The 26365-nt window shown below is 44.1% G+C and overlaps 1 protein-coding gene across 12 annotated transcripts in view; it reads left to right on the top strand.

The window, feature by feature from the left end:
* LOC124040149 (AP-3 complex subunit beta-2) overlaps positions 1 to 26365 on the top strand; it is a 104536-nt gene that overhangs the window by 59986 nt on the left and 18185 nt on the right. For 5 of the 12 annotated variants that reach the window (XM_046357115.1, XM_046357055.1, XM_046357071.1 and 2 more), the window contains exons 14-21: positions 2601 to 2710; positions 3055 to 3231; positions 4562 to 4748; positions 5057 to 5187; positions 12331 to 12369; positions 13223 to 13337; positions 14115 to 14301; positions 25292 to 25463. In XM_046357115.1, coding sequence (XP_046213071.1) covers positions 2601 to 2710; positions 3055 to 3231; positions 4562 to 4748; positions 5057 to 5187; positions 12331 to 12369; positions 13223 to 13337; positions 14115 to 14301; positions 25292 to 25463 — 1118 coding nt within the window. The remainder of the gene's footprint in view (positions 1 to 2600; positions 2711 to 3054; positions 3232 to 4561; positions 4749 to 5056; positions 5188 to 12330; positions 12370 to 13222; positions 13338 to 14114; positions 14302 to 25291; positions 25464 to 26365) is intronic. The other 7 variants (XM_046357132.1, XM_046357149.1, XM_046357098.1 and 4 more) reach the window with 3 other exon arrangements.

Below are 26365 nucleotides of genomic sequence, written 5' to 3'. Positions count from 1 at the left end.
ACTTTTCGAATCGATTTATTTTCTTTATTTATCTCTCTCATTAATCCACGCAACATACATTTGAATAATTGTCACTAATTGGCCCGGGGGGGGGGGGGGGTGCTGAATCATTTGTGGGAGACTGATGCCCTGTAATTCTTTCAGTCTATAGTCTAATAGTTTCATAGACCTACTGCCTACTTCATAGTACTTCTGTTGTAGGAATATACTTTTTATTTTCTTCTTGGAAGTACATTTTCTTCCATTTTATTCTTCATCTTTTTAATTTCTTGTTTCAGCTTGTTTTAACTGAGATTGCAGTTTATTAAGTTTCTCTCGTCTATTGTTCTTTAAAAGAGATGTAGAGGTCCCACCTCATTACAGCTTTGCATACATCCCAGAGCACAGTCGGTGACACCACACCGTTGTCATTCTGTTCCAAATAGGTTTAAATGTCCAGATTAATTTGTACCTTCATCTGTGGGTTATTCAAAATACTTGAGTTCAACCTCCGGAGAGTCGATCTTGGTCTATTATTCAAACACATGGACATATACTGAGTATACTAAACATTAGGAACACCTTCCTAATATTGAGTTGCACCCCCCCCCTCCCCATGTTGGATGCTGACCCATGTTGACGCCAACAGTTGTATCTTGTCCTCTGGGTGGTAGAAAATTCTTGATACACACAGGAAAATGTTGAGCGTGGAAATACCAGCAGCATTGCAGATCTTGATGCAAACTGGTGCGCCTGGCACTTACTACCCATAACCCGTTCAAAGGCACAGTGCATTCAGAAAGTATTCTGACCCCTTGACCTTTTCCACATTTTGTTACGTTACAGCCTTATTCTAAAATGGATTCAATTGTATTTCCCCCTGTGTTACGGTAAATGAGTGAAGAGGTGTGGAGTCAGGCGCAGAGAGCAAAAGATGTGGGAAAAACAACACGCTTTAATGTCCCGGAAACATAACATGTACAAAAGTGGAAACACAAATGAACAGAAATATAAACGGACAGCGTGAAACCCAAATGCCAACAAAAATACACTCAAACAACAAAACAGACGAACAAGTCCGCACGAAACAGAAGCGGGCTAAACAGACTATATATAACCCTATCCTAACAACCAAACTAGAAACAGGTGCTACCAATTAGACAAAACTAAACGAACACAGAACAACGGATCGGCGATAGCTAGTAGACCGGCGACGACGACCGCCGAGCGCCACCCGAACAAGAAGGGGAGTCACCTTCGGTAATATTCGTGACACCCTGAATCATTATACACACAATACCCCATAATGACAAAGCAAAAACGTTGTTTTTTTTGTGCAAATTTATTAAAAATGAAAACGTAAATATAACATTTACGTAAGTATTCAGAACCTTCACTCAGTACTTTGTTGAAACACCTTTGGCAGCGATTACAGCCTTCAGTCTCTTTGGGTATGACGCTACAATTTGGCACACCTGTATTTGGAGAGTTTCTCCCATTCTTCTCTGCAAATCCTCTCAAGCTCTGTCAGGTTGGATGGGGAGCATCACTGCACAGCTATTTTCAGGTCTCTCAAGAGATGTTTGATCAGGTTCAAGTCCGCACTCTGTCTGGACCCCTCAAGGACATTCAGAGACTTGTTCCGAAGCCACTCGTGTTATCTTGGCTGTGTGCTTAGGGTCGTTGTCCTGTTGGAAGGTGAACCTTCGCCCCCAGTCTGAGAATCGTTAAGGTGCCTTTTGGCGAACTCCAAGCAAGCTGTCATGTGCCTTTTACTGAGGAGTGGCTTTCGTCTGGCCATTCTACCATAAAGACCTGATTGGTGGAGTGCTGCAGAGATAGTTGTCCATCTGGAAGGTTCTCCCATCTCTACAGAAAACCTCTGGATCTCTGTCAGAGTGACCATCGGGTTCTTGGTCACCTCCCTGACCAAGGCCCTTCTCCCCCGATTGCTCAGTTTGGCCGAACGCCCAGCTCTCGGAAGAGCCTTGGTGGTTCCAAACTTCTTCCATTTACAAATGATGGAGGACACTGTGTTTTTGTCTTGCAGACATTTTTTGGTACCATTTACCCAGATCTGTGTCTTGACTCAATTCTGTCTCTGAGCTCTATGGACAATTCCTTCGACCTCATGGCTTGGTTGTTGCTCTAACATGCACTGTCAACTGTGGGACCTTATAGAGACAGGTGTGTGCCTTTCCAAATCATGTCCAATCAAATCAATTTACCACGGGTGGACTCCAAGTTGTAGAAACATCTAAATACTTATGTAAACAAGGTATATCATATTCCTCAATTATGTGTCTATCTTTACTAAAGGTAAAGATGTAGTGAATCCTATTGTAAACTAAAGAAAAGGGGGAAAAAAGCAAGTACATTCACGGCTGGTAAACATCTTTTTTAAGTATTGATTTTCTTACAAATGGGTTTTGGCTGCGTTGGGGTCATTCCTGTTGAGTCAAGTTTTGGGTTTGAGCGTACATTCATGTCGCCTCCACATATCAGGATTCCCTGTGCTTCAGCTGACATCATATCAAATATTTCCTCTCAACGAGCCATGTGATATAACAAACATTCAATGAAGGTTGTGAAATATCAGCATGAACTTGTGTCGGTTGCAGAGTTAGTAGTGGCCGAGTCGGTGGTGGTGATTAAGAAGCTGCTGCAGATGCAGCCCGAACAGCACAGTGACATCATCAAGCACATGGCCAAACTCACCGACAACATCCAGGTACGTGGACGTAGACCTCTGATCTTAACTTTGACCCCATAGTCTAACTACATGAGGTGCTCTTTTTCTTGTCATAATTAATGTTTTTTTAAAGCATATTTGTCCCCAAACCTTCACAACAGTCCTGCTTGGTTGTGCTGTAAGTTTGTTTTGAGTAAGCAACAAATAGGCACTTTTGTTGAACAAATGAAATGTTAATTGTATTGTGTTACAATTGTATTGTATTATGATTGTATTTCAGGAATTGTAACATATGACCGAGAGCCAGAGCTAGCTCTTCCAGTTTCTCCACTTGACCCAGCCTGTTTGCATGCCCAATGTTCATGCGCTGTCTGCCTACACAGGTGCCCATGGCGCGGGCCAGTATCCTGTGGTTGATTGGGGAGTATTGCGAGCACGTTCCCAAGATCGCTCCGGATGTCCTGAGGAAGATGGCCAAGACCTTCACCAATGAGGAAGACATCGTCAAGCTGCAGATCATCAACCTGGCTGCCAAACTCTACCTGACCAACTCCAAACAGGTGATGCAGTTATAATGCATTTAGGACTTGTGATGAGCATGTATGACGCCGTTATAATGTGTTATAACCATCTCCTGGCTGACAAGCTCTACGTGGCCAACTCCGAACAGGTGCCAGCTTCTACACTGAATAAAAATATAAACACAACATGTAAAATGTTGGTCCCATGTTTCATGAGGTGAAATGAAAGATGCTAGAAATGTTCTATACATGTAAAAAGCTTAAATCTCTCAAATGTTGTCCACAAATTTGTTTACGTCCCTGTTAGTGAGCATTTATCTTTTGCCAAGATAATCCATCCACCTGACAGGTGTGGCATATCAAGGAGCTGATTAAACAGCATGATCATTACACAGGTGCACCTTGTGCTGGGGACAATAAAAGGCCACTCTAAAATGTGCAGTTTTGTCACACAACACAATACCACAGATGTCTCAAGTTTTGTTGGGAGCGTGCAATTGGCATGCTGACTGCAGGAATGTCCAACAGAGCTTTTTGTCAGAGAATTGAATGTTCATTTCTCTACCATAAGCTGCCTCCCACGTCGTTTAAGAGAATTTGGCAGGACGTCCAACCAGCCTCGCAACCGCAGACCACGTGTATGGTGTTGTGTGGGCAAGCGGTTTGCTGATGTCAACATTGAGGGCCCCATGATAGGGTTATGGTATGTGCCAGCATAAGCAACGGAAAACGAACACAATTGCATTTTATCGATGGCAATTTGAATGCACAAAGATATCTTGAGGCCCATTCTCGTGCCATTCAGCTGCCGCCATCACCTCATGTTTCAGCATATGAGAATAAGACAGGCACAGCACTAGGCTATATTTTCCATTTGTCTTTATTCCCCCTTCTATGCCATGGTTCTCTTGGGAACAGCTGGTACAGCAGCTTGTATTTGTAAAGCCTTTACCAAAACACTGAGAAAACAGTGGGTTTAGTATGGCCACGTCCTTTCGCGCCCCAGCTTCGCAGCAGTGTCTTGTATTCCCAAGATGGCAGAGAAGCAAGTAATGTTGTTCTAATTTTACTGCACAAGCAGGCTTACTCCCTTTTTGGATAAAAACACTTCCATCTCACCATTAAAGCATATTTTCCATAGGTAGGGAGTGATTTAGACTTCCAGCATGATTCATTATGGTACAGCCAAGGCTCTTGTACAGTCGTTACAATGTCTATGGGACTTCCACCAATGATCCACTGGTATGATACAGTCATCCCTATGGCACTGTCCACAGTGTTGAAATATCTCCCTCCAGTTGAAAGTAACATTCTCTCTCTTTTCCTCTCCTCCCACACTCCCTCCTCCCTTGTTCCTCTCCTCCCTCAGACAAAACTGCTCACTCAGTACGTGCTGAACCTGGCCAAGTACGACCAGAACTATGACATTCGTGACCGGGCACGCTTCATCCGCCAGCTCATCGTGCCCACTGACAAGAGTGGTGCCCTCAGCAAGTATGCCAAGAAGCTGTTCCTGGCCCTTAAGCCTGCGCCCGTCCTCGAATCTCCATTTAAAGGTGTCTTTCATCAGATGGTGTTCTTTTTTACTAGCCTGGTCCCAGATCAGTTTGTGCTCTACTGCCAATGTCTAAGGCGATAATGACCGCAGAGTTGGCAAGATGTCACAACCAGATCTGAGACCAGGGACTCAGATCTGAGACTCTTACTATTTCTGCTTCTGTTTTGTGTTGTCAGACATGAGCCTTTTAAAATAAATTGTAAGTGAACATGGTCCTAACCATAATTCATACCATAGAGATACAATATAGTAATGTTTTATGTAATTATGTGGATCTTACTGTCTTTTTTTCTCTGTGTTTTCCAGATCGAGACCACTTCCAGCTGGGCTCGTTGTCCCACCTACTGAATGCCAAGGCCGGCGGCTACCAGGTGCTGCCTGACTGGCCCGAGGCCGCCCCAGACCCCTCTGTGCGCAACGTGGAGGTGAAGGAGTCTGTGCGTGCAGTGGAAACAGTAACAGCCAGAGACAGGGGGCCTCTAGGGGCACCCCAATACCCAAGGGGGGGCCCGAGGGGCGCTCCTCTAGTTGGGCAATGCCTTGGAGGGGGCGCAGCACCACCACCAAATTGCAGTAGCACCCAGACACTGACATATAACACTGACTTCATTAATCATGACCACCTGCCAGTCATTCACTGGTCACTCACTGTTCATTAGCATAACGTCATCCACGTATGCACTACGCACATCCCTATTGTCTCCCATGCATTGTCAATGGGATGCTGCTTCCGCACATACTGCCAGTGGTGCCAGAATGTGTCCTGAAAAGGTTAATGCTGTTTTAGTCAAGTTCAAGGACCCAGATGCTTGAACTGTATGGTTGCCATATTATCTGCCCAGTAAACATGATTACGTAACAGCTAATAACGTAACAGAATGAATCTGAAATTGACTGGGCAACAGGAATGACCTGTCGTAGTGTGAACTCCAATCAACTGGTAACAGAGTGGAATAGTGTTATGCTAATGGCAGCTGAGGCTAGTTAGCTATCACACCTGAGCACACACTAGTGAAATTGGGAAATCCCTGTCAGGTGTCCGCTAGTAAACTCTAGCTGGCCTAGCTGTGGCCTACTTGCCAAGTTTATCCAATACCATGCTACCCATTAGAACCCTTGCTCCTCTGGCCTCTATAGGGTAACAAACACTCAATCACCCACACCACAGCCAATGGCACATGGCATAAGGGGGTGGAAGGGTACCTTCCAGCAATGCAGCTCAGCTTGGAAACACACAGAAAAGAGGGAAAACAGGGTCTTATTCATTTTACAACGGAAAACGATAATAAGCGTTTATTGGACAACTCCAAGTAGTTTTCTTCTGTTTGATGCCTAATGAAAACAACCCAGCAAATGTACTGTTACTAAAACACACCACACAGACTCAAATAACCACCATGAAGTAATGTGTCACCTAAACACCTCTAATTACCCAAACCACAGAGGCTCCCATTTTTCCACATTATCATTCCATGTGCCATCGGTTCATTTTCAACGATATGTGCCAAAGGCTGGCATCAAATCAATATCCTTAAGTCTCGCTCCTTACGTCCAAATCCGCCTTCAAAACCCTTTTAAAAAAATGTTTTTGTTGCGCTGGAGGAGGGACTTGAATTCTTGATTTGGTTTGCTTGTTCCATTGGTTTATCGTTGCTCCGTGAACTGTTTATGTTTGTTTTAACAATGTCTTTTCATTCCCCATGATTCTGCATTAATGTGTCATTCATGACCAAAGCAGATTTCCAGACGAGTTCACATGTGGATTTGTACCTGGTAACTTTTGACCCCATGACCTCTCTCTCTCTGCCCTCGGTCCGCAGATAGAGGAGGTCATAACCAGCAGTGAGGGGCGGATTGGCTTGCTAGGAGACACGCGAGAGGTGCCTCCCGTTTGAGAGTGCAGTGTATTTCTGCTGACTGCCCTACTCTCTCTCTAATTTCTCTGTACCACTCAAACAGGGCACTTCAGTGACTTAAAGAGAGAGTTCATCCAAATGACTAATTTCAGACACTTGAAGGGGTAGTTTGCCCAAATAACTAGTTCATCTTATCGTATGGATAGTCTAGCTACACTAGAAAAAAAGGTGCTAAGTAGAACCATCTCTGGGTTTTTGATTTGTCCCAATAGGGGAACCCTATTTGGTACTGGGTAGAACCCTTTGCAGAGGATTCTATCCAGTGGTGGAAAATGTACCCAATTATCATACTTGAGTGAAAGTAAAAATACCTTTGTTGTGTCATGACTATCATTAATGTGTTTGACTGTTATTTTATAAAATAATTACATACCACGTTCAATTATTACGCAATTAAATTAATCATATAACAATTCATTAAGTAGTAATCTGGGGCACCACGGGAAAAGTTATTTAACAAGTTACTATCTCCTGACTAAACTCTAAAGATATCAATATCTCTTACATCAGTCACAGTCAATATTCTTGGATATCTGCAATGAACCCTAGCATAAATGATGAATCAGCGATATACAAATTGGCGTAATTATGACGGCTTGTTACACAAAATGGCGGATTCCACAATTGTACATACAGTTGAATAATACTTAAACAGCTGCAGACTGAATGTTCCTGTGTTGTCTTCTTCGTCTTCGAGAGAGATAGAGTTTCTAACCATTTCGTATCTTTCAGCTCACGCTGTCAGTCACGCTGGTCTAATGTAGAGTCTAACCATTTTACACGTCTGTAGCAACCCAGCAATGTACTATATCTAGAGATTTAAATTCCTACCATTTCAACATGCAGCCACGCTCCACGTTTTTCTGGTCTCATAGAGTCTAACCATTTGTGACGTCCAGTTCAACACCTTCCACCTGCTTGGTCTGATACAGTGGGGCAAAAAAGTATTTAGTCAGCCACCAATTGTGCAAGTTCTCCCACTTAAAAACATGAGAGGCCTGTAATTTTCATCATAGGTACACTTCAACTATGACAGACAAAATTAGAAAAAAAATCCAGAAAATCACATTGTAGGATTTTTCATGAATTAATTTGCAAATGATGGTGGAAAATAAGTATTTGGTCACCTACAAACAAGCAATATTTCTTGCTCTCACAGACCTGTAACTTCTTCTTTAAGAGGCTCCTCTGTCATATGGTCAGATGAAACCAAAATATAACTTTTTTGGTAAAAACTCAACTCGTCGTGTTTGGAGGACAAAGAATGCTGAGTTGCATCCAAAGAACACCATACCTACTGTGAAGCATGGGGGTGGAAACATCATGCTTTGGGTCTGTTTTTCTGCAAAGCGACCAGGACGACTGATCCGTGTAAAGGAAAGAATGAATGGGGCCATGTATCGTGAGATTTTGAGTGAAAACCTCCTTCCATCAGCAAGGGCATTGAAGATGAAACGTGGATGGGTCTTTCAGCATGACAATGATCCCAAACACACCGCCCGGGCAATGAAGGATTGGCTTCGTAAGAAGCATTTCAAGGTCCTGGAGTGGCCTAGCCAGTCTCCAGATCTCAACCCCATAGAATATCTTTGGAGGGAGTTGAAAGTCTGTGTTGCCCAGCAACAGCCCCAAAACATCACTGCTCTAGAGGAGATCTGCATGGAGGAATGGGCCAAAATACCAGCAACAGTGTGTGAAAACCTTGTGAAGACTTACAGAAAACATTTGACCTTTGTCATTGCCAACAAAGGGTATATAACAAAGTATTGAGATAAACTTTTGTTATTGGGCAAATACTTATTTTCCACCATAATTTGCAATTAAATTCATTAAAAATCCTACAATCTGATTTTCTGGATTTTTTTCTCATTTTGTTTGTCATAGTTGAAGTGTACCTATGATGACAATTACAGGCCTCTCTCATCTTTTTAAGTGGGAGAACTTGCACAATTGGTGGCTGACTAAATACTTTTTTGCCCCACTGTATGTTAATTCTTCACGAGGGGTTTTATGCACTCTGGCAAAGGGGGCGTTCCATGACGCCGACATAATATCTTTGCCCACGTGGGTGTGGTCACTGACTGGTTAAGACTTTATATGAAAAACAATTTTTTCATTTAGAAGGCTAACATCATTATTCTTTAAATACCCACGGACCATTCCCAATGTTTAGATTACATAAATATTGTTAATTATCCAGCCTTTTGATGTAGTTTTGGCGGGAGTAATCTCCTTGAAACAAAAGGTTTCATTCCCCTCAATCCTGTTTCTACAAGGTATTTACGAGCGTCATAAAATGGCCAACGTCACCCCTCTCCCCCTCTGCGGGAGAGAGAGGGCGCTGTAGAGCGGACTCACAGTAACATGATCCTTCGATCCTAACAGGAGAGTCATGACACCTTAATAGAAAATGCCTCAAGTAAAAGTGAAATTCACCTAGTAAAATACTGTAATTATGAAGAATATATAAACGCAACATGTAAATGCAATAAAAGGCCACTCTAATGTGAAGTTTTGTCACACAACACAATGCCACAGATTGCAATTGGCAGTACGTCCAACAAAACCCTCAAAAGTACCATGTGTAATGCGTTGTGTGGGGAACCGGTATGCTAATGTCAACATTTTGAACAAAGTGCCCCATTGTGGCGGTGGGGTAGGCATAAGGTATAGACAACTAAAATAATTGTGTTTTATCAATGGCAACTTGAATGCACAGAAATACCATGATGAGATCCTGAGGCCCATTGTGAGGCACATTTCTTTTAAGGTGTTTGTGAACAAAAGATGCATATCTGTATTCCCAGTCATGTGAAATCCATAGATTAGGGTCTAATGAATTTATTTAAATTGACTGATTTCCTTTATATGAACTGTAACTCAGTCAAATTTTGGAATTGTTGCATGATACGTTTATTTTATATATTTTTTATATTTAGCAGTCATATGGCTTGGGGGTAGAAGCTGTTCAGGGTCCTGTTGGTTCCAGACTTGTTGCATCGTTAACGCTTGCCGTGCGGTAGCAGAGTGTAGTCGTTGACAATTATTAGGGATTTCCTCTGACACCACCTGTTATAGAGGTCCTAGATAGCAGGGAGCTTGGCCCCAGTGATGTACTGGGCCATATGCACTACCCTCTGTAGCCCCTTGTGGTCGAAGCCAAGCAGTTGCCATACCAAGCGGTTTTGCAGCCAGTCAAGATGCTCTCAGTAATGCAGCTATAGAATCTTTTTTTATTTACCCCTTTTTCTCCCCAATGTATTGGTATCCAATTGGTAGTTACAGTCTTGCCCCATCGCTGCAACTCCTGTACGGACTTGGGTGAGGCGATGGTCAAGAGTCGTGCGTCTGACCCAGCCAAGCTGCACTGTTTCTTGACAAAATGCCCGCTTAACCCGGAAGCCAGCCGCACCAATGTGTCGGAGGAATCACCGTACACCGGTCCAGGGTGTATGGGATAATGGTGTTGATGTGAGCCATGACCAGCCTTTTAAAGCATTTCATGGCTACATATGTACATATGTGAGTGCTACGGGGTAATAGTCATTTAGACAGGTTACCTTGGCACAGGGACTGCTTGAAACATTTAGCTATTACAGGATGTGTCAGGGAGAGGTTGGAAATGTCAGTGAAGACACTTGCCAGTGCATGCTCTTACCCGTCCTAGTAATCTGTCTGCCCTGCGGCCTTGTGAATGTTAACCTGTTTACATCGGCTACGGAGAGTGTGGTCAAACAGTCGTCCGGAATAGCAGGTACTCTCATGCATGGTTCAGTGTTGCTTGCCTTGAAGCAAGCATAGAAGACATTTAGCTCATCTGGTAGGCTTACATCACTTGGCAGCTCGCGGCTGGGTTCCCTGTTGTAATCTGTAATAGTTTGCAAGCCCTGCAACATCCGACGAGTATCAGAGCCAGTGTAGTAGGATGCGATCTTAGGCCTGTATTGACGCTTTGTCTGTTTGATTTGCTTGTCAAAGGTCATAGCAGGAGCCATCAAACAGGCAGGGCGTCAATACAGGACTAAGATCAAATCCTACTACTTCGGATTAATGTCCCGTTCCTTGAAAGTGGCAGCTCTAGCCTGTAGGTCAGTGCGGATGTTGCCTGTAATCCATTGCTTCTGGTTGGGATATGTACGCACTGTCACTGTGGGGATGATGTCATCAATGTACTTTATAGCCCGTGACTGATGTGGTAAACTCCTCAATGCCATCGGATGAATTCCGGAAAATATTCCAGTCTGTGCTAGGGAAACAGTCCTGTAGCTTAGCATCCGCTTCATCGGACAACTTCTGTGTTGCCTGAGTCAATGGTACTTTCTGTTTGAGTGTTTGCTTGTAAGGAATCAGGAGGATGGAGTTATGGTTAGATTTGCCAAATGGAGGCAGAGGAAGAGCTTTGTATTTGTTTCTGTGTGTGGAGTAAAGGTGATCTAGATTTCTTTCTCCTGTAGTTGCACAGGTGATATGCGGGTAGAAATGTGATAAAACAGATTTCAGTTTCCCTGCGTTAAAAAAAACGCAACTAGGGGCGCTGCCTCTGAATGAGCATTTTCTTGTTTGCTTATGGCCCTATACAGCTCGTTGAGTGCGGTCTTAGTGCCAGCATTGGTTTGTGGTGGTAAATAGACAGCTACGAAAAATATAGATGACAATTATTGGTAAATAGTATGGTCTACAGTTTTTAAATAAGTATTCCAACTCCGCTGAGCAGTACTGCCGGATGTAAATATTAAAGATCGCATACCAGCTGTAGCACCAAAAAGATTGGTGATGGATGTCAAAGTGCCGATTGGTTTAGATGGGGAATTCACTTATTACTTAGCTGAGCCTATAAAGGATGGTAAATTGCTACAGGTATTCTATGAACATATTTCAATAATTAATGCTATAGAAGTCCAAGTCAGCTCTATCTCTTAAAGCTATTTATATAAAGAGAAAGTTTCAGTTTTGAAATGGACCGTAGCTAGATGGATAGTTAGGCTACTGGTCTCTAATTTTAGTAACAGAAATTGGACTTGTGTTAGTGGTACAGTTTGTGTATTTTGCGTGTGAACTGCTGTGTTTGACTCTTTCTTGTTGTGCGGTGTGTGCCAACCTGGTTTCCGATCCAAAATCTGCCTCTCTCGATCTTCTAAGTTCTTCTCCTCATGTGTTCCACCATTCAACCCCCGCTGGATTCATTCAATCAAGGTTGCACTACCATAGCGAAGTTCAATAAGCAAACACCACCTCATGCTTTACCATTGATGTATAGTCTTAGATATTGGATGTACCGTAATGATTATGATAACCATAAGTAATTGTGAATTTGTTAACTTGAACTGTATTAAGTTATTTAATAACTTGGTTAAAGTAAGTTAACAAATTGCTAGTTGAAGTAATTTCAAGTTGTTGAAGTAATGTTTAAAGTACTTTGGTAATGTTGTTTAATGAATGCTTAATTGTGGTTAAATCATATTTTTTTAAGAGAGTAAGATAAGGCCTTGTAGTAACAATCGCTTAGAAGTGAAAACTGTTTTTGAACATCTACAGTATTGAGTAAGTGCAACTTGAATCCGTCTGTTCCTTTTTGCCTTGTTTTTTTATACCTCTTTCTAGACTTTTCTTCCTTTTTGTCATCTCACTTCCATCCCAATCTTTTTCTTTCTTCCGTCCTGCCAGGTTATTACGCTGCTTGAAAGAGTCACAACTTTAACCAGCGTGAGTCAGTCAGTGGCAAAGAGCTTGCCTCTTTGAGCCCCCCCCCCCTCCTTCCCCAAAGCGCCAAAGTGCTTTTTGACACCCCAGGCCTACCGTAGCTGCTGTTCTGTGCCTAGCTAACTCAGCAAAACTACCCAGCTCAGCAACCTCCTCTGCCTCTACCATTAAAGAGTTGATTCCTTCAGGAGAGTTGACAGTCCTCCCACTTGTTGAAACTTCTCTTCTTCTTACTTTTTGTGGTTGTTGTTGTTGTCTTTTGCATGTGAGATAAACAACTAACATACCGTATCAGTAAGAATAGAAAATAATACACCCTGGTTAATACAATACATTTGAATGTTGTTACATTTTTCAGTGCCAGGACATTGACTACTCCTGGAGGACATCACATCTTTATTGGAACTACTCCCTTTAAAAAATCTAAATCAAACACTATTACCAAACTGGCCATGAAGGCATCACCTTGGTGCTGCCACCTAGCTGTGGAAAACGATAAATACAAGTTAAACATGTTACACAGTACATGTTATGACAATTGTGTAAACTAAAGCTTCCCGGGACTGTACCATAATGGATGCCCATTATGGCTGGTTGGTTTGTTTCACAGGGTCTGCCCCAGGGGGAAGCAGTCATGGCCATGCTGCGTCTTCGATCCTTGGCTGCATCCGAAATGGCACCCCATTCCCCTATAGCGCGCTACTTTTGACCTGAGCCCTATGCGGGCCCTGGTCAAAAGTATTGCATTAGGGAATACGGTGGCATTTCGGATGAACCCCTCTTCTCTGCTTCCATTGAAATGCTTCGGACGTGGTGGTGACACGGCTGACTCTTTGACCTCTGACCTCTTTGCCAGGTGCCGGAGTGGACCAAGTGCAGCAGCCGTGAGAAAAGGAAAGAAAAGAAGGCGGACAAGCCATTCTACTCTGACTCGGAGGGCGAGTCTGGCCCGACCGAGTCTGCTGACAGTGGTGACTAGGGCTGCTTACTTCCATTCACAACCTCACAACCCGCTTCACCACACGTGCTAGCATGAAGAATAATACTGTGATAACGTAAAAAGCGTTTGTGTGTGTGCATCCGTGGAAATGTTTGCCTATATGTGTTTTATCATGTCCTACGAGTAGGGTTGCAAAGGGAGGGTATATTACGTTTACCAGTAAACCACCAGAATTTGGGAAACATTCAAGGATTTTATGTAATTTTTATAAAATAATAAGATTAGATGATTTTTAAATTAAAGACAATTATGAAAAATCTGTAAAACATTATCCTAAATATAACCCATCAATTTAGTGAATACCGTTGGTGTTTAATATCAGGGTTTCAGCATGAAATATCCTTTATATTTTTACACACTTTTATTTATTTTACTATGTCAATATGCCTTTGTTGTAAATGTTTTGGAGGCAGTTGTGAAAAAAGTAAATAGTTGCAGAGTTATTTGAAAATGATGCCATTGTTGATTCAATGCTTTTGAAATTTATTGGCTTATTTTCCACTATAACCTCATAGAAAATGGGGAGACAGATATAAAGATGAACAAAAAATTTATATTTTATATGAATCCATAAAAAAAAAAGTTATTCAAGTATAAATGACCAAAGTTGCCATAAATGGCCTGTTTATTTTTTTAAATTCTGAAAATGCCAATAACCTACAGGTCTTTTGCAACCCGACCTTTAAGTATATGAGACAGAATCTGTGTAGCATGGGATGAATAGAAACCTATCCTCTCCACCCCCCAGCCTCAGACACAGCCAGCGGCTCAGAGAGTGGCAGTGGCAGTGAGGAGAGCGGCTCGGGATCCGAGAGTGAGGAGAGCAACGAGGAGTCTGAGTCTGCAAGCGAGGAGGACGAGGAGGAAGAGGGGAAGAAGAAAAAGAAGAATGTGGAGAAGATCAAAGCAAGGAAACCTGTTCCAGAAAGTGAAAGGTAGCACACATTTTTCGCTTAAAGAAATGTTTCCGGAAAATTGAAAACTACCTTGTTATTTTTTTAAACCTCACGTTTTGGAATCGACATGTCAGTGTATTGTTTATTATGCATTTATGAACCATCTACATTCTAACCTGCCAACCTTTAGAATGTGCTCGTTCCTGTGATGTAGTGAACCCCCACTCTGAAGCAAATTTTCAAGTGGCTGCATGGCTTACCATTTAGTTATTTTGATAACAGTGAAAATACATTGAATGCATCAATCAAATCCATGCATCATAAGTGATAAAACATTTAAAATGATAAGTTAGATGTATTAGACTTCGGTAGTGGTTTCATAGATCTCTTTCAATGTATTTCTCTGTAAACCAGAAAATGTTGAGCGCTAAAGATGGCATTGTAGGCACACATTAGAAGATCATTGTTAACCCAATCAGAAAAACTATGCTCACAACTTGTATCTCCGAAATTATATTTTTGGTGTATTTTGTTAACATTTTGGAATATATTGTGGAATAAGCTATAAGATTTTTAAAAAGGCCATCCCTTTCGTGAATCGCAAGACAACATACAACTTTGATGCGCTCGAGAAATGTGTACCTCAAACTTTCACAAATTTTTTAGATGAAAAATTATTGGCCTACCGTGGTATTTGGTATTTTATTAGGATCCCCATTAGCTGTTGTGAAAGCAGCAGCTACTCTTCCTGTGGTCCACATGAAACATGACAAAAAACAGAACAGACCAGAGATGATGGCGCTGACAGAGATGGTCGCCTCGCTTCGTGTTCTTAGGAAACTATGCAGTATTTTGTTTTTTTATGTATTATTTCTTACATTGTTACCCCAGGAATTCTTAAGTCTTATTACTTACAGCCGGGAAGAAATATTGGATATAAGAGCAACGTCAACTTACCAACATTATGACCAGGAATATGACTTTCCCAAAGCGGATCCTCTGTTTGGACCACCACCCAGGACAATGGATCGGATCCCAATAGGAGACCCAAAACAACGGCGCCGCAGAAGGGGCAGACAGAGCGGTCTTCTGGTCAGGCTCCATAGACGGGCACATTGCTCACTGCTCCCGAGTATACTACTCGTCAATGTCTAGTCTCTTGACAACAAGGTATACGAAATTCGAGCAAGGGTTGCCTTCCAGGGAGACATCAGAGATTGTAACATTCTCTGTTTCACGGAAACATTGCTCACTCGGGATATGTTATCAGAGTCAGTACAGCCACCCGGTTTCTTCACACAATCACGCCGACAGAAACAAACATCTCTCTGGTAAGAAGATGGACAGGGGTGTTTGCCTTTTGATTAAAGAGTCTTGGTGTGATCATAACAACATACAGGGACTCAAGCCCTTTTGCTCACCTGACCTAGAATTCCTTACAATCAAATGCCACCTGCATTATCTACCAAGAGAATTCTCTTCGATTATACTCACAGCCGTGTATATCCCCACCCCAAGCAGACACCTCGACGGCCATGAAAGAACTTCATTGGACTCTATGTAAACTGGAAACCATATATCCTGAGGCGCATTTATTTTAGCTGGGGATTTTAACAAAGCTACTCTGAAAACGAGGCTCCCTAAATTTTATCAGCATATCGAATGCACGACCTGGGCTGGCAACATTCTGGATCATTGCTACTCTAACTTCCGCGACGAATACAAATCCCTCCCTCGCCCTCCTTTCAGCAAATCTGACCACGACTCCATTTCAAGATTGCTTCGATCATGTGAACTGGGATATGTTCCTGATAGCCTCAGACAGTATTGATAGATACGCTGATTCAGTGAGCGAGTTTATTAGCAAGTGCATCGGTAATGTTGTACCCACAGTGACTATTAAAACCTTTCCCAACCAGAAACTGTGGATTGATGGCAGCATTCGTGCAAAACTGAAAGCGCAAACCACTGCTTTTAATCATGGCAAGGCGACCAGAAACATGATCGAATATAAACAGTATAGTTATTCCATCCACAAGGAAATCAAACAAGCTATGTGTCAGTATAGAGACAAAGTAGAGTCACAATTCAACGTCTCAGGCACAAGACCTATGTGGCAGGGTCTACAGTCAATCACGGATTACAAAAAGAAAACCAGCCTGTTGCGGACACCTACGTCTTGCTCCCAGACAAATTAAACAACTCCTTTGATCGCTTTGAGGACAATACAGTGCCACTGACACGGCCCGCTACCAAAACCTGCGGGCTCTCCTTCACCGCAGCCAACATGAGTAAAACATTTAAACGTGTTAACCCTCGCAAGGCTGCCGGCCCAGACGGCATCCCTAGCCACGTCCTCAGAGCATGCTGGTGTCTTGGTGTGTTTACGGACATATTCAATCAATCTGTCATGTTTTGTCTTAGATTGTCTTGTCATTATGCTTTCCCTTCTGTTCGTTTCCCCCTGCTGGTCTTATTAGGTTCGTTCCCTTTTTCTATCCCTCTCTCTCCCCCTCCCTCTCTCTCCTCTCTCTATCGTTCCGTTCCTGCTCCCAGCTGTTCCTATTCCCCTAATCATCATTTAGTCTTCCCACACCTGTTCCTTATCTTTTCCCCTGATTAGAGTCCCTATTTCTTCCCTTGTTTTCCGTTCCTGTCCTGTCGGATCCTTGTCTATTGTTCACCGTGCTGTGTCTATGTATTGCCCTGTCGTGTCGTGTTTCCCTCAGATGCTGCGTGGTGAGCAGGTGTCTGAGTCTGCTACGTTCAAGTGCCTTCCCGAGGCAACCTGCAGTTCTTGATCAAGTCTCCAGTCTGTTCTCGTCATTACGAGTAGTATTATGCCTTTTGTTTGTAAAGTAACTTTACTGGATTAAAAACTCTGTTTTCGCCAAGTCGCTTTTGGGTCCTCATTCACCTGCATAACAGAAGGATCCGACCAAGGAATGGACCCAGCGACTACAGATGCTCGTAACACTGCCGTCGAGATCCAAGGAGCCATGCTCGGCAGACACGAGCAGGAATTGTCTGCTGCTCGCCATGCCGTGGAGAACCTGGCCGCTCAGGTTTCCGACCTCTCTGGACAGTTCCAGAGTCTTCGTCTCGTGCCACCTGTTACTTCCTGGCCTGCCGAGCCTCCGGAACCTAGGGTTAATAACCCACCTTGCTACTCCGGGCAGCCCACGGAGTGCCGCTCCTTTCTCACCCAGTGTGATATTGTGTTCTCTCTCCAACCCAACACATACTCTAGCGAGAGAGCTCGGGTTGCTTACGTCATTTCACTCCTTACTGGCCGGGCTCGAGAGTGGGGCACAGCTATCTGGGAGGCAAGGACTGATTATTCTAACAATTACCAGAACTTTAAAGAGGAGATGATTCGGGTTTTTGACCGTTCAGTTTTTGGTAGGGAGGCTTCTAGGGCCCTGGCTTCCCTATGCCAAGGTGATCGATCCATAACGGATTACTCTATAGAGTTTCGCACTCTTGCTGCCTCTAGTGACTGGAACGAGCCGGCGCTGCTCGCTCGTTTTCTGGAGGGACTCCACGCAGTGGTCAAAGATGAGATTCTCTCTCGGGAGGTTCCTTCCAGTGTGGACTCTTTGATTGCTCTCGCCATCCGCATAGAACGACGGGTAGATCTTCGTCACCAAGCTCGTGGAAGAGAGCTCGCGTCAACGGTGTTTCCTGCTCCGCATCGCAACCATCTCCCTCCTCTGGCTCAGAGACTGAGCCCATGCAGCTGGGAGGTATTCGCATCTCGACCAAGGAGAGGGAACGGAGGATCACCAACCGCCTGTGCCTCTATTGCGGATTTGATGGACATTTTGTCAATTCATGTCCAGTAAAGGCCAGAGCTCATCAGTAAGCGGAGGGCTACTGGTGAGCGCTACTACTCAGGTCTCTTCATCTAGATCCTGTACTACTATGTCGGTCCATCTACGCTGGACCGGTTCGGGTGCTACATGCAGTGCCTTGATTGACTCTGGGGCTGAGGGTTGTTTCATGGACGAAGCATGGGCTCGGAAACATGACATTCCTTTCAGACAGTTAGACAAGCCTACGCCCATGTTTGCCTTAGATGGTAGTCATCTTCCCAGTATCAGATTTGAGACACTACCTTTAACTCTCACAGTATCTGGTAACCACAGTGAGACTATTTCTTTTTTGATTTTTCGTTCACCTTTTACACCTGTTGTTTTGGGTCATCCCTGGCTAGTATGTCATAATCCTTCTATTAATTGGTCTAGTAATTCTATCCTATCCTGGAACGTTTCTTGTCATGTGAAGTGTTTAATGTCTGCCATCCCTCCCATTTCTTCTGTCCCCACTTCTCAGGAGGAACCTGGCGATTTGACAGGAGTGCCGGAGGAATATCATGATCTGCGCACGGTCTTCAGTCGGTCCCGAGCCAACTCCCTTCCTCCTCACCGGTCGTATGATTGTAGTATTGATCTCCTTCCGGGGACCACTCCTCCTCGGGGTAGACTATACTCTCTGTCGGCTCCCGAACGTAAGGCTCTCGTGGATTATTTATCTGTGTCTCTTGACGCCGGTACCATAGTGCCTTCTTCCTCTCCGGCCGGGGCGGGGTTCTTTTTTGTTAAGAAGAAGGACGGTACTCTGCGCCCCTGCGTGGATTATCGAGGGCTGAATGACATAACGGTTAAGAATCGTTATCCGCTTCCCCTTATGTCATCAGCCTTCGAGATTCTGCAGGGAGCCAGGTGCTTTACTAAGTTGGACCTTCGTAACGCTTACCATCTCGTGCGCATCAGAGAGGGGGACGAGTGGAAAACGGCGTTTAACACTCCGTTAGGGCATTTTGAGTACCGGGTTCTGCCGTTTGGTCTCGCCAATGCGCCAGCTGTTTTTCAGGCATTAGTTAATGATGTTCTGAGAGACATGCTGAACATCTTTGTTTTTGTCTATCTTGACGATATCCTGATTTTTTCACCGTCACTCGAGATTCATGTTCAGCACGTTCGACGTGTTCTACAGCGCCTTTTAGAGAATTGTCTCTACGTAAAGGCTGAGAAGTGCTCTTTTCATGTCTCCTCCGTTACTTTTCTCGGTTCCGTTATTTCCGCTGAAGGCATTCAGATGGATTCCGCTAAGGTCCAAGCTGTCAGTGATTGGCCCGTTCCAAGGTCACGTGTCGAGTTGCAGCGCTTTTTAGGTTTCGCTAATTTCTATCGGCGTTTCATTCGTAATTTCGGTCAAGTTGCTGCCCCTCTCACAGCTCTTACTTCTGTCAAGACGTGTTTTAAGTGGTCCGGTTCCGCCCAGGGAGCTTTTGATCTTCTAAAAGAACGTTTTATGTCCGCTCCTATCCTCGTTACTCCTGACGTCACTAGACAATTCATTGTCGAGGTTGACGCTTCAGAGGTAGGCGTGGGAGCCATTCTATCCCAGCGCTTCCAGTCTGACGATAAGGTTCATCCTTGCGCTTATTTTTCTCATCGCCTGTCGCCATCTGAGCGCAACTATGATGTGGGTAACCGTGAACTGCTCGCCATCCGCTTAGCCCTAGGCGAATGGCGACAGTGGTTGGAGGGGGCGACCGTTCCTTTTGTCGTTTGGACAGACCATAAGAACCTTGAGTACATCCGTTCTGCCAAACGACTTAATGCCCGTCAAGCTCGTTGGGCGTTGTTTTTCGCTCGTTTCGAGTTTGTGATTTCTTACCGTCCGGGTAGCAAAAACACCAAGCCTGATGCCTTATCCCGTCTGTTTAGTTCTTCTGTGGCTTCTACTGATCCCGAGGGATTCTTCCTTATGGGCGTGTTGTCGGGTTGACAGTCTGGGGAATTGAAAGACAGGTTAAGCAAGCACTCACGCACACTGCGTCGCCGCGCGCTTGTCCTAGTAACCTCCTTTTCGTTCCTGTTTCCACTCGTCTGGCTGTTCTTCAGTGGGCTCACTCTGCCAAGTTAGCTGGTCATCCCGGTGTTCGAGGCACTCTTGCGTCTATTCGCCAGCGCTTTTGGTGGCCGACTCAGGAGCGTGACACGCGCCGTTTCGTGGCTGCTTGTTCGGACTGCGCGCAGACTAAGTCGGGTAACTCTCCTCCTGCCGGTCGTCTCAGACCGCTCCCATTCCTTCTCGACCATGGTCTCACATCGCCCTAGACTTCATTACCGGTCTGCCTTTGTCTGCGGGGAAGACTGTGATTCTTACGGTTGTCGATAGGTTCTCTAAGGCGGCACATTTCATTCCCCTCGCTAAACTTCCTTCCGCTAAGGAGACGGCACAAATCATTATCGAGAATGTGTTCAGAATTCATGGCCTCCCGTTAGACGCCGTTTCAGACAGAGGCCCGCAATTCACGTCACAGTTTTGGAGGGAGTTCTGTCGTTTGATTGGTGCGTCCGTCAGTCTCTCTTCCGGGTTTCATCCCCAGTCTAACGGTCAAGCAGAGAGGGCCAATCAGACGATTGGTCGCATACTACGCAGCCTTTCTTTCAGAAACCCTGCGTCTTGGGCAGAACAGCTCCCCTGGGCAGAATACGCTCACAACTCGCTTCCTTCGTCTGCTACCGGGTTATCTCCGTTTCAGAGTAGTCTGGGTTACCAGCCTCCTCTGTTCTCATCCCAGCTTGCCGAGTCCAGCGTTCCCTCCGCTCAAGCGTTTGTCCAACGTTGTGAGCGCACCTGGAGGAGGGTGAGGTCTGCACTTTGCCATTACAGGGCACAGACTGTGAGAGCCGCCAATAAACGCAGGATTAAGAGTCCAAGGTATTGTTGCGGCCAGAGAGTGTGGCTTTCCACTCGCAACCTTCCTCTTACGACAGCTTCTCGTAAGTTGACTCCGCGGTTCATTGGTCCGTTCCGTGTCTCCCAGGTCGTCAATCCTGTCGCTGTGCGACTGCTTCTTCCGCGACATCTTCGTCGCGTCCATCCTGTCTTCCATGTCTCCTGTGTCAAGCCCTTTCTTCGCACCCCCGTTCGTCTTCCCTCCCCCTCCCGTCCTTGTCGAGAGCGCACCTATTTACAAGGTACGTAAGATCATGGACATGCGTTCTCGGGGACGGGGTCACCAATACTTAGTGGATTGGGAGGGTTACGGTCCTGAGGAGAGGAGTTGGGTTCCGTCTCGGGACGTGCTGGACCGTTCACTTATTGATGATTTCCTCCGTTGCCGCCAGGATTCCTCCTCGAGTGCGCCAGGAGGCGCTCGGTGAGTGGGGGGTACTGTCATGTTTTGTCTTAGATTGTCTTGTCATTATGCTTTCCCTTCTGTTCGTTTCCCCCTGCTGGTCTTATTAGGTTCGTTCCCTTTTTCTATCCCTCTCTCTCCCCCTCCCTCTCTCTCCTCTCTCTATCGTTCCGTTCCTGCTCCCAGCTGTTCCTATTCCCCTAATCATCATTTAGTCTTCCCACACCTGTTCCTTATCTTTTCCCCTGATTAGAGTCCCTATTTCTTCCCTTGTTTTCCGTTCCTGTCCTGTCGGATCCTTGTCTATTGTTCACTGTGCTGTGTCTATGTATTGCCCTGTCGTGTCGTGTTTCCCTCAGATGCTGCGTGGTGAGCAGGTGTCTGAGTCTGCTACGTTCAAGTGCCTTCCCGAGGCAACCTGCAGTTCTTGATCAAGTCTCCAGTCTGTTCTCGTCATTACGAGTAGTATTATGCCTTTTGTTTGTAAAGTAACTTTACTGGATTAAAAACTCTGTTTTCGCCAAGTCGCTTTTGGGTCCTCATTCACCTGCATAACACAATCCCTATCCCAGTCTGCTGTTCCCACATGCTTCAAGAGGGCCACCATTGTTCCTGTTCCCAAGAAAGTTAAGGTAACTAAGCTAAACGACTATCCCCCATTGCACTCACTTCCGCCCCAATAGGTCCACAGACGACGCAATCACACTGCACACTTCCCTAACCCATCTGGACAACAGGAATACCTATGTAAGAATGCTATGCATCGATTACAGCTCAGCATTTAACATCATAGCACCCTCCAAACTCTTCATTAAGCTCGAGACCCTGGGTCTCGACCCTGCTCTTTGCAGCTGAGTCCTTGACTTTCTGATGGGCCGCCCCCAGGCGGTGAGTGTAGGAAACAACAGCTCCACCCCGTTGATCCTCAACACTGGAGCCCCACAAGGGTGCGTTCTCAGCCCTCTCCTGTACTCCCGGTTCACCCATGACTGCGTGGCCATGCACACCTCCAATTCAATCATCAAGTTTTCAGACGACACTACAGTGTTAGGCTTGATTACCAACAACGACTAGACGGCCTACAGGGAGGAGGTGAGGGCCCTCGGAGTGTGGTGTCAGGAAAATAACCTCACACTCAACGTCAAAAAAACAAAGGAGATGATTGTGGACTTCAGGAAACAGCAGAGGGAGCACCCGCCTATCCACATCGACGGGACAGTAGTGGAGAGGGTAGAAAGTTTTAAGTTCCTCGGCGTACACCTCACAGACGAACTGAAATGGTCCACCCACACAGAGAGCGTGGTGAAGAAGGCGCAACAGTGCCTATTCAACCTCAGGAGACTGAATAAATTTGGCTTGTCGCCAAAAGCACTCACAAACTTTTACAGATGCACAATCGAGAGCATCCTGTCGGGCTGTATCACCGCCTGGTACAGCAACTGCTCCGCCCAGAACTGTAAGGCTCTCCAGAGGGTAGTGAGGTCTGCACAACGCATCACCGGGGGCAAACTACCTGCCCTCCAGGACACCTAACACCACCCGATGTCACAGGAAGGCCATAAAGATCATCAAGGACAACAACCACCCGAGCCACTGCCTGTTCACCCCGCTATCATCCAGAAGGCGAGGTCAGTACAGGTGCATCAAAGCTGGGACCGAGAGACTGAAAAACAGCTTCTATCTCAAGGCCATCAGACTTTTAAACAGCCATCACTAACATTGAGTGGCTGCTGCCAACATACCGACTAAAATCTCTAGCCACTTTAATCATTAAAAACTGGATGAAATAAATGTATCACTAGTCACTTTAAACAATGCCACTTTATATAATGTTTACATACCCTACATTACTCATCTCATATGTATATATTGTACTCTATACCATCTACTACATCTTGCTTATGCCGCGAGGCCATCGCTCATCCATTTATTTATATGTACATATTCTTATTCATTCCTTTACACTTGTGTGTGTATAAGGTAGCTGTTGCGAAATAATTAGATATTACTGTATGGTCGGAACTAGAAGCAGAAGCATTTCGCTACACTCGCATTAACATCTGCTAACCATGTGTATGTGACCAATAACATTTGATTTGACATTAATTGACAAGAACAGCTCAAGAACAGAAGTACATCCATTTAAAAATGGCACACGTAGCCTACATATCAATCCATACACACAAACTATCTAGGTCAAATAGGGGAGAGGTTTTGTGCCGTGAGATGTTGCTTTGCTTTTTTTAACCAGGTTTGCTGTTAATCTGAGCAATATAAGATGAGAGTTCCATGAAATAATGACTCTATATAGTGATGTATGCTTTTTAAAATTTGTTCTGGATTTGGGGACTGTGAAAAGACCCCTGGTGGCATGTCTGGTGGGGTAAGTGTGTGTGTCAGAGGTGTGTGTGTGTGTGTGTGTGTGTGTGTAAATTGACTATGCAAACAATTTATAAAAAGAAGTGATGCAGTCAGTCTCTCCTCAACTCTTAACCAAGAGAGACTGGCATGCATAGTATTTATATTAGCCCTCTGATTACAATGAAGAGCAAGACGTACCACTCTGTTCTGGGTCAGATTAACTAGGTCTTTCCTTGCAGCACTCGACCACACGACCTGGACAATAATCAAGATATGACAGAACTAGAGCCTGCAGGACTTGCTTTTTGGAATGTGTTATGAAAAAGAGCATCTATTTATTACGGGCAGACCTCTCCCCATCTTTACAATTGAATCGATATGTTTTGAACTTGACAGTTTACTATCTACGGTAACACAAAGTAATTTGTTCAACAGCCACACCATTCATTACCAGATTCCCCTTTATGTTGTCTCAACCGTCCATCCAAATCAAATAATTTAATGTGTTCACTTTTTGTCTTTATAAACTTTCACACACATATTCTATGATATGGGGCAATCCAATGTAGGCAACACTACAGCTGTTAATTGCCAGCGATCATCATTCCTCACGTAGGCATATGATATAATTGATACCTGACTTTCAAGGAGTCGGACAATTGATGCAAACATAAGTACACATTTTCCGTTGTATAAAATGACATTATCACATTCGCTTGCTGGTTTGCCATACTAACCTGACGAGACCATGCGTGACAACCGAAGCTGATAGACAATGTTGATTGGCAGGTGGAACGATGTCCAATGAGGTTGCAAGATTAAAGTGGGAGGTGGGATCAGGTCAGCACAGTATTGTCCAATGAGCTCAACATGAACACCCCACATGCACACCACATAGTTTTTTTTACATTTACATTACATTTAAGTCATTTAGCAGACGCTCTTATCCAGAGCGACTTACAAATTGGTGCATTCACCTTATGACATCCAGTGGAACAGCCACTTTACAATAGTGCATCTACATATTTTAAGGGGGGGGGGGGTGAGAAGGATTACTTTATCCTATCCTAGGTATTCCTTAAAGAGGTGGGGTTTCACTTCTCTTCTCACACTTTACAGAGGCTCGAGAACAATGATGTGATGATGTACACAATTGTGCACAATTTTCGGGGACACATTTTGGCTCGTGAGCGCTACTTTCAAAACTACTGGCTAAAATGATACAAAACCGTTATAATGTATCTTTAATATCAGCCATTGACAATGAATTGTTGGCCCTAATCTTAATTATACATAAATTGGATAATGATTAACGAGGAATTCCAGTCAAAAGTTTAAATTGTACGTTTTTTCTTTACCTATTAATTCATATTCAATCTGATGTGTGTAACCCAAAGAATGTAGTCAAAATCTGTAGCAGAGCACTAGGAAATGCAATGCTATGACATGAGCTCTAAAGATGTGAAATTCCTTCATTAAACCTCTTTATACTTGTTTACCATTGCATCACAGTGAGCCGAGCAGTGGAGAGGATGTGAAGAAAAGCGAGAAGAAGAGCAAACCGCGGATTGGTAGCTCCGAGTCAGAATCCGAGGAGGACGACGATAGTGAGTCAGAGAGCAGCGAGTCAGAGGAGGAGGAGTCAGAAGAGGAGTCAGAGGAGGAGACCAAGAAGAAAAAGAAGGTGGGTAATGAGAGACTCGAAAATACACGTGCTACAGATATACACACACACACACAGTGAGAGATGTAACACACACATTCTAAATTGGCATTATTTGATATTGGCATAAAGCACATAGATATTCTTTGATGTCAACATTCCCAGTGGACTATCAAATAAAGAATGTTGCACACTCCATAAATAAACTCCCAGCAATGTAATGGGTATTTACCAATGTTTCGGCATCACTGTGCCTTCCTCAGTGTAATGTCATGAATACTTTGAAACAGGTTATGTAGACAGACACACAGTGCAATTAGTGTAACTAATGACAATAGTGAGGGGTGTGTCATAATGATTAAGTTAATTCAAATGAATTGGTGAAACTGTTACAAAATAGTTAAAAAATACTAAATATATTACGCTATTGTTATCATATAGAAACATGGAATGTTGTACATAATATTAGCATCAACATAAATTGTTTCATTCAATTTCACATAATAATTTCGTATTTTATTTTTGTTACATGTAATCTTTTGGTTCAACCTTAATATATAATGAGCATCGTCAACAGGGGGAACATGTAAAAAATACTTTTTCAATTTATAAGACTTCATAAAGGAAAAACGTAACACCAATTCTACATTGGCATTATCTGATGGTTGGCATAAAGCACGTAGATATTCTCTGATGTCAACATTCCCAATAGATACAGTAAACTAATAAACTTAAAGGGCAATTCTGCCACTTTTCAACCTCATATTCATAATCTCCACCACCAACCAGTTTCTACATATGTGAAAACAGTGTTTCTATGAGCGATCCATGGTTAAAATAGAAATGCTTCTCAGTGACATCACAAGGTAGGTACAAAAACTGCAATGAATTTCTAGCCCAAGGGAGGGTATTTTCTTGCTCCC

This window comes from Oncorhynchus gorbuscha, linkage group LG01 (assembly GCF_021184085.1).
Source record: "Oncorhynchus gorbuscha isolate QuinsamMale2020 ecotype Even-year linkage group LG01, OgorEven_v1.0, whole genome shotgun sequence".
Classification (NCBI taxonomy): Eukaryota; Metazoa; Chordata; class Actinopteri; order Salmoniformes; family Salmonidae; genus Oncorhynchus; species Oncorhynchus gorbuscha.
This window is presented reverse-complemented; position numbering and strand designations above follow the sequence as displayed.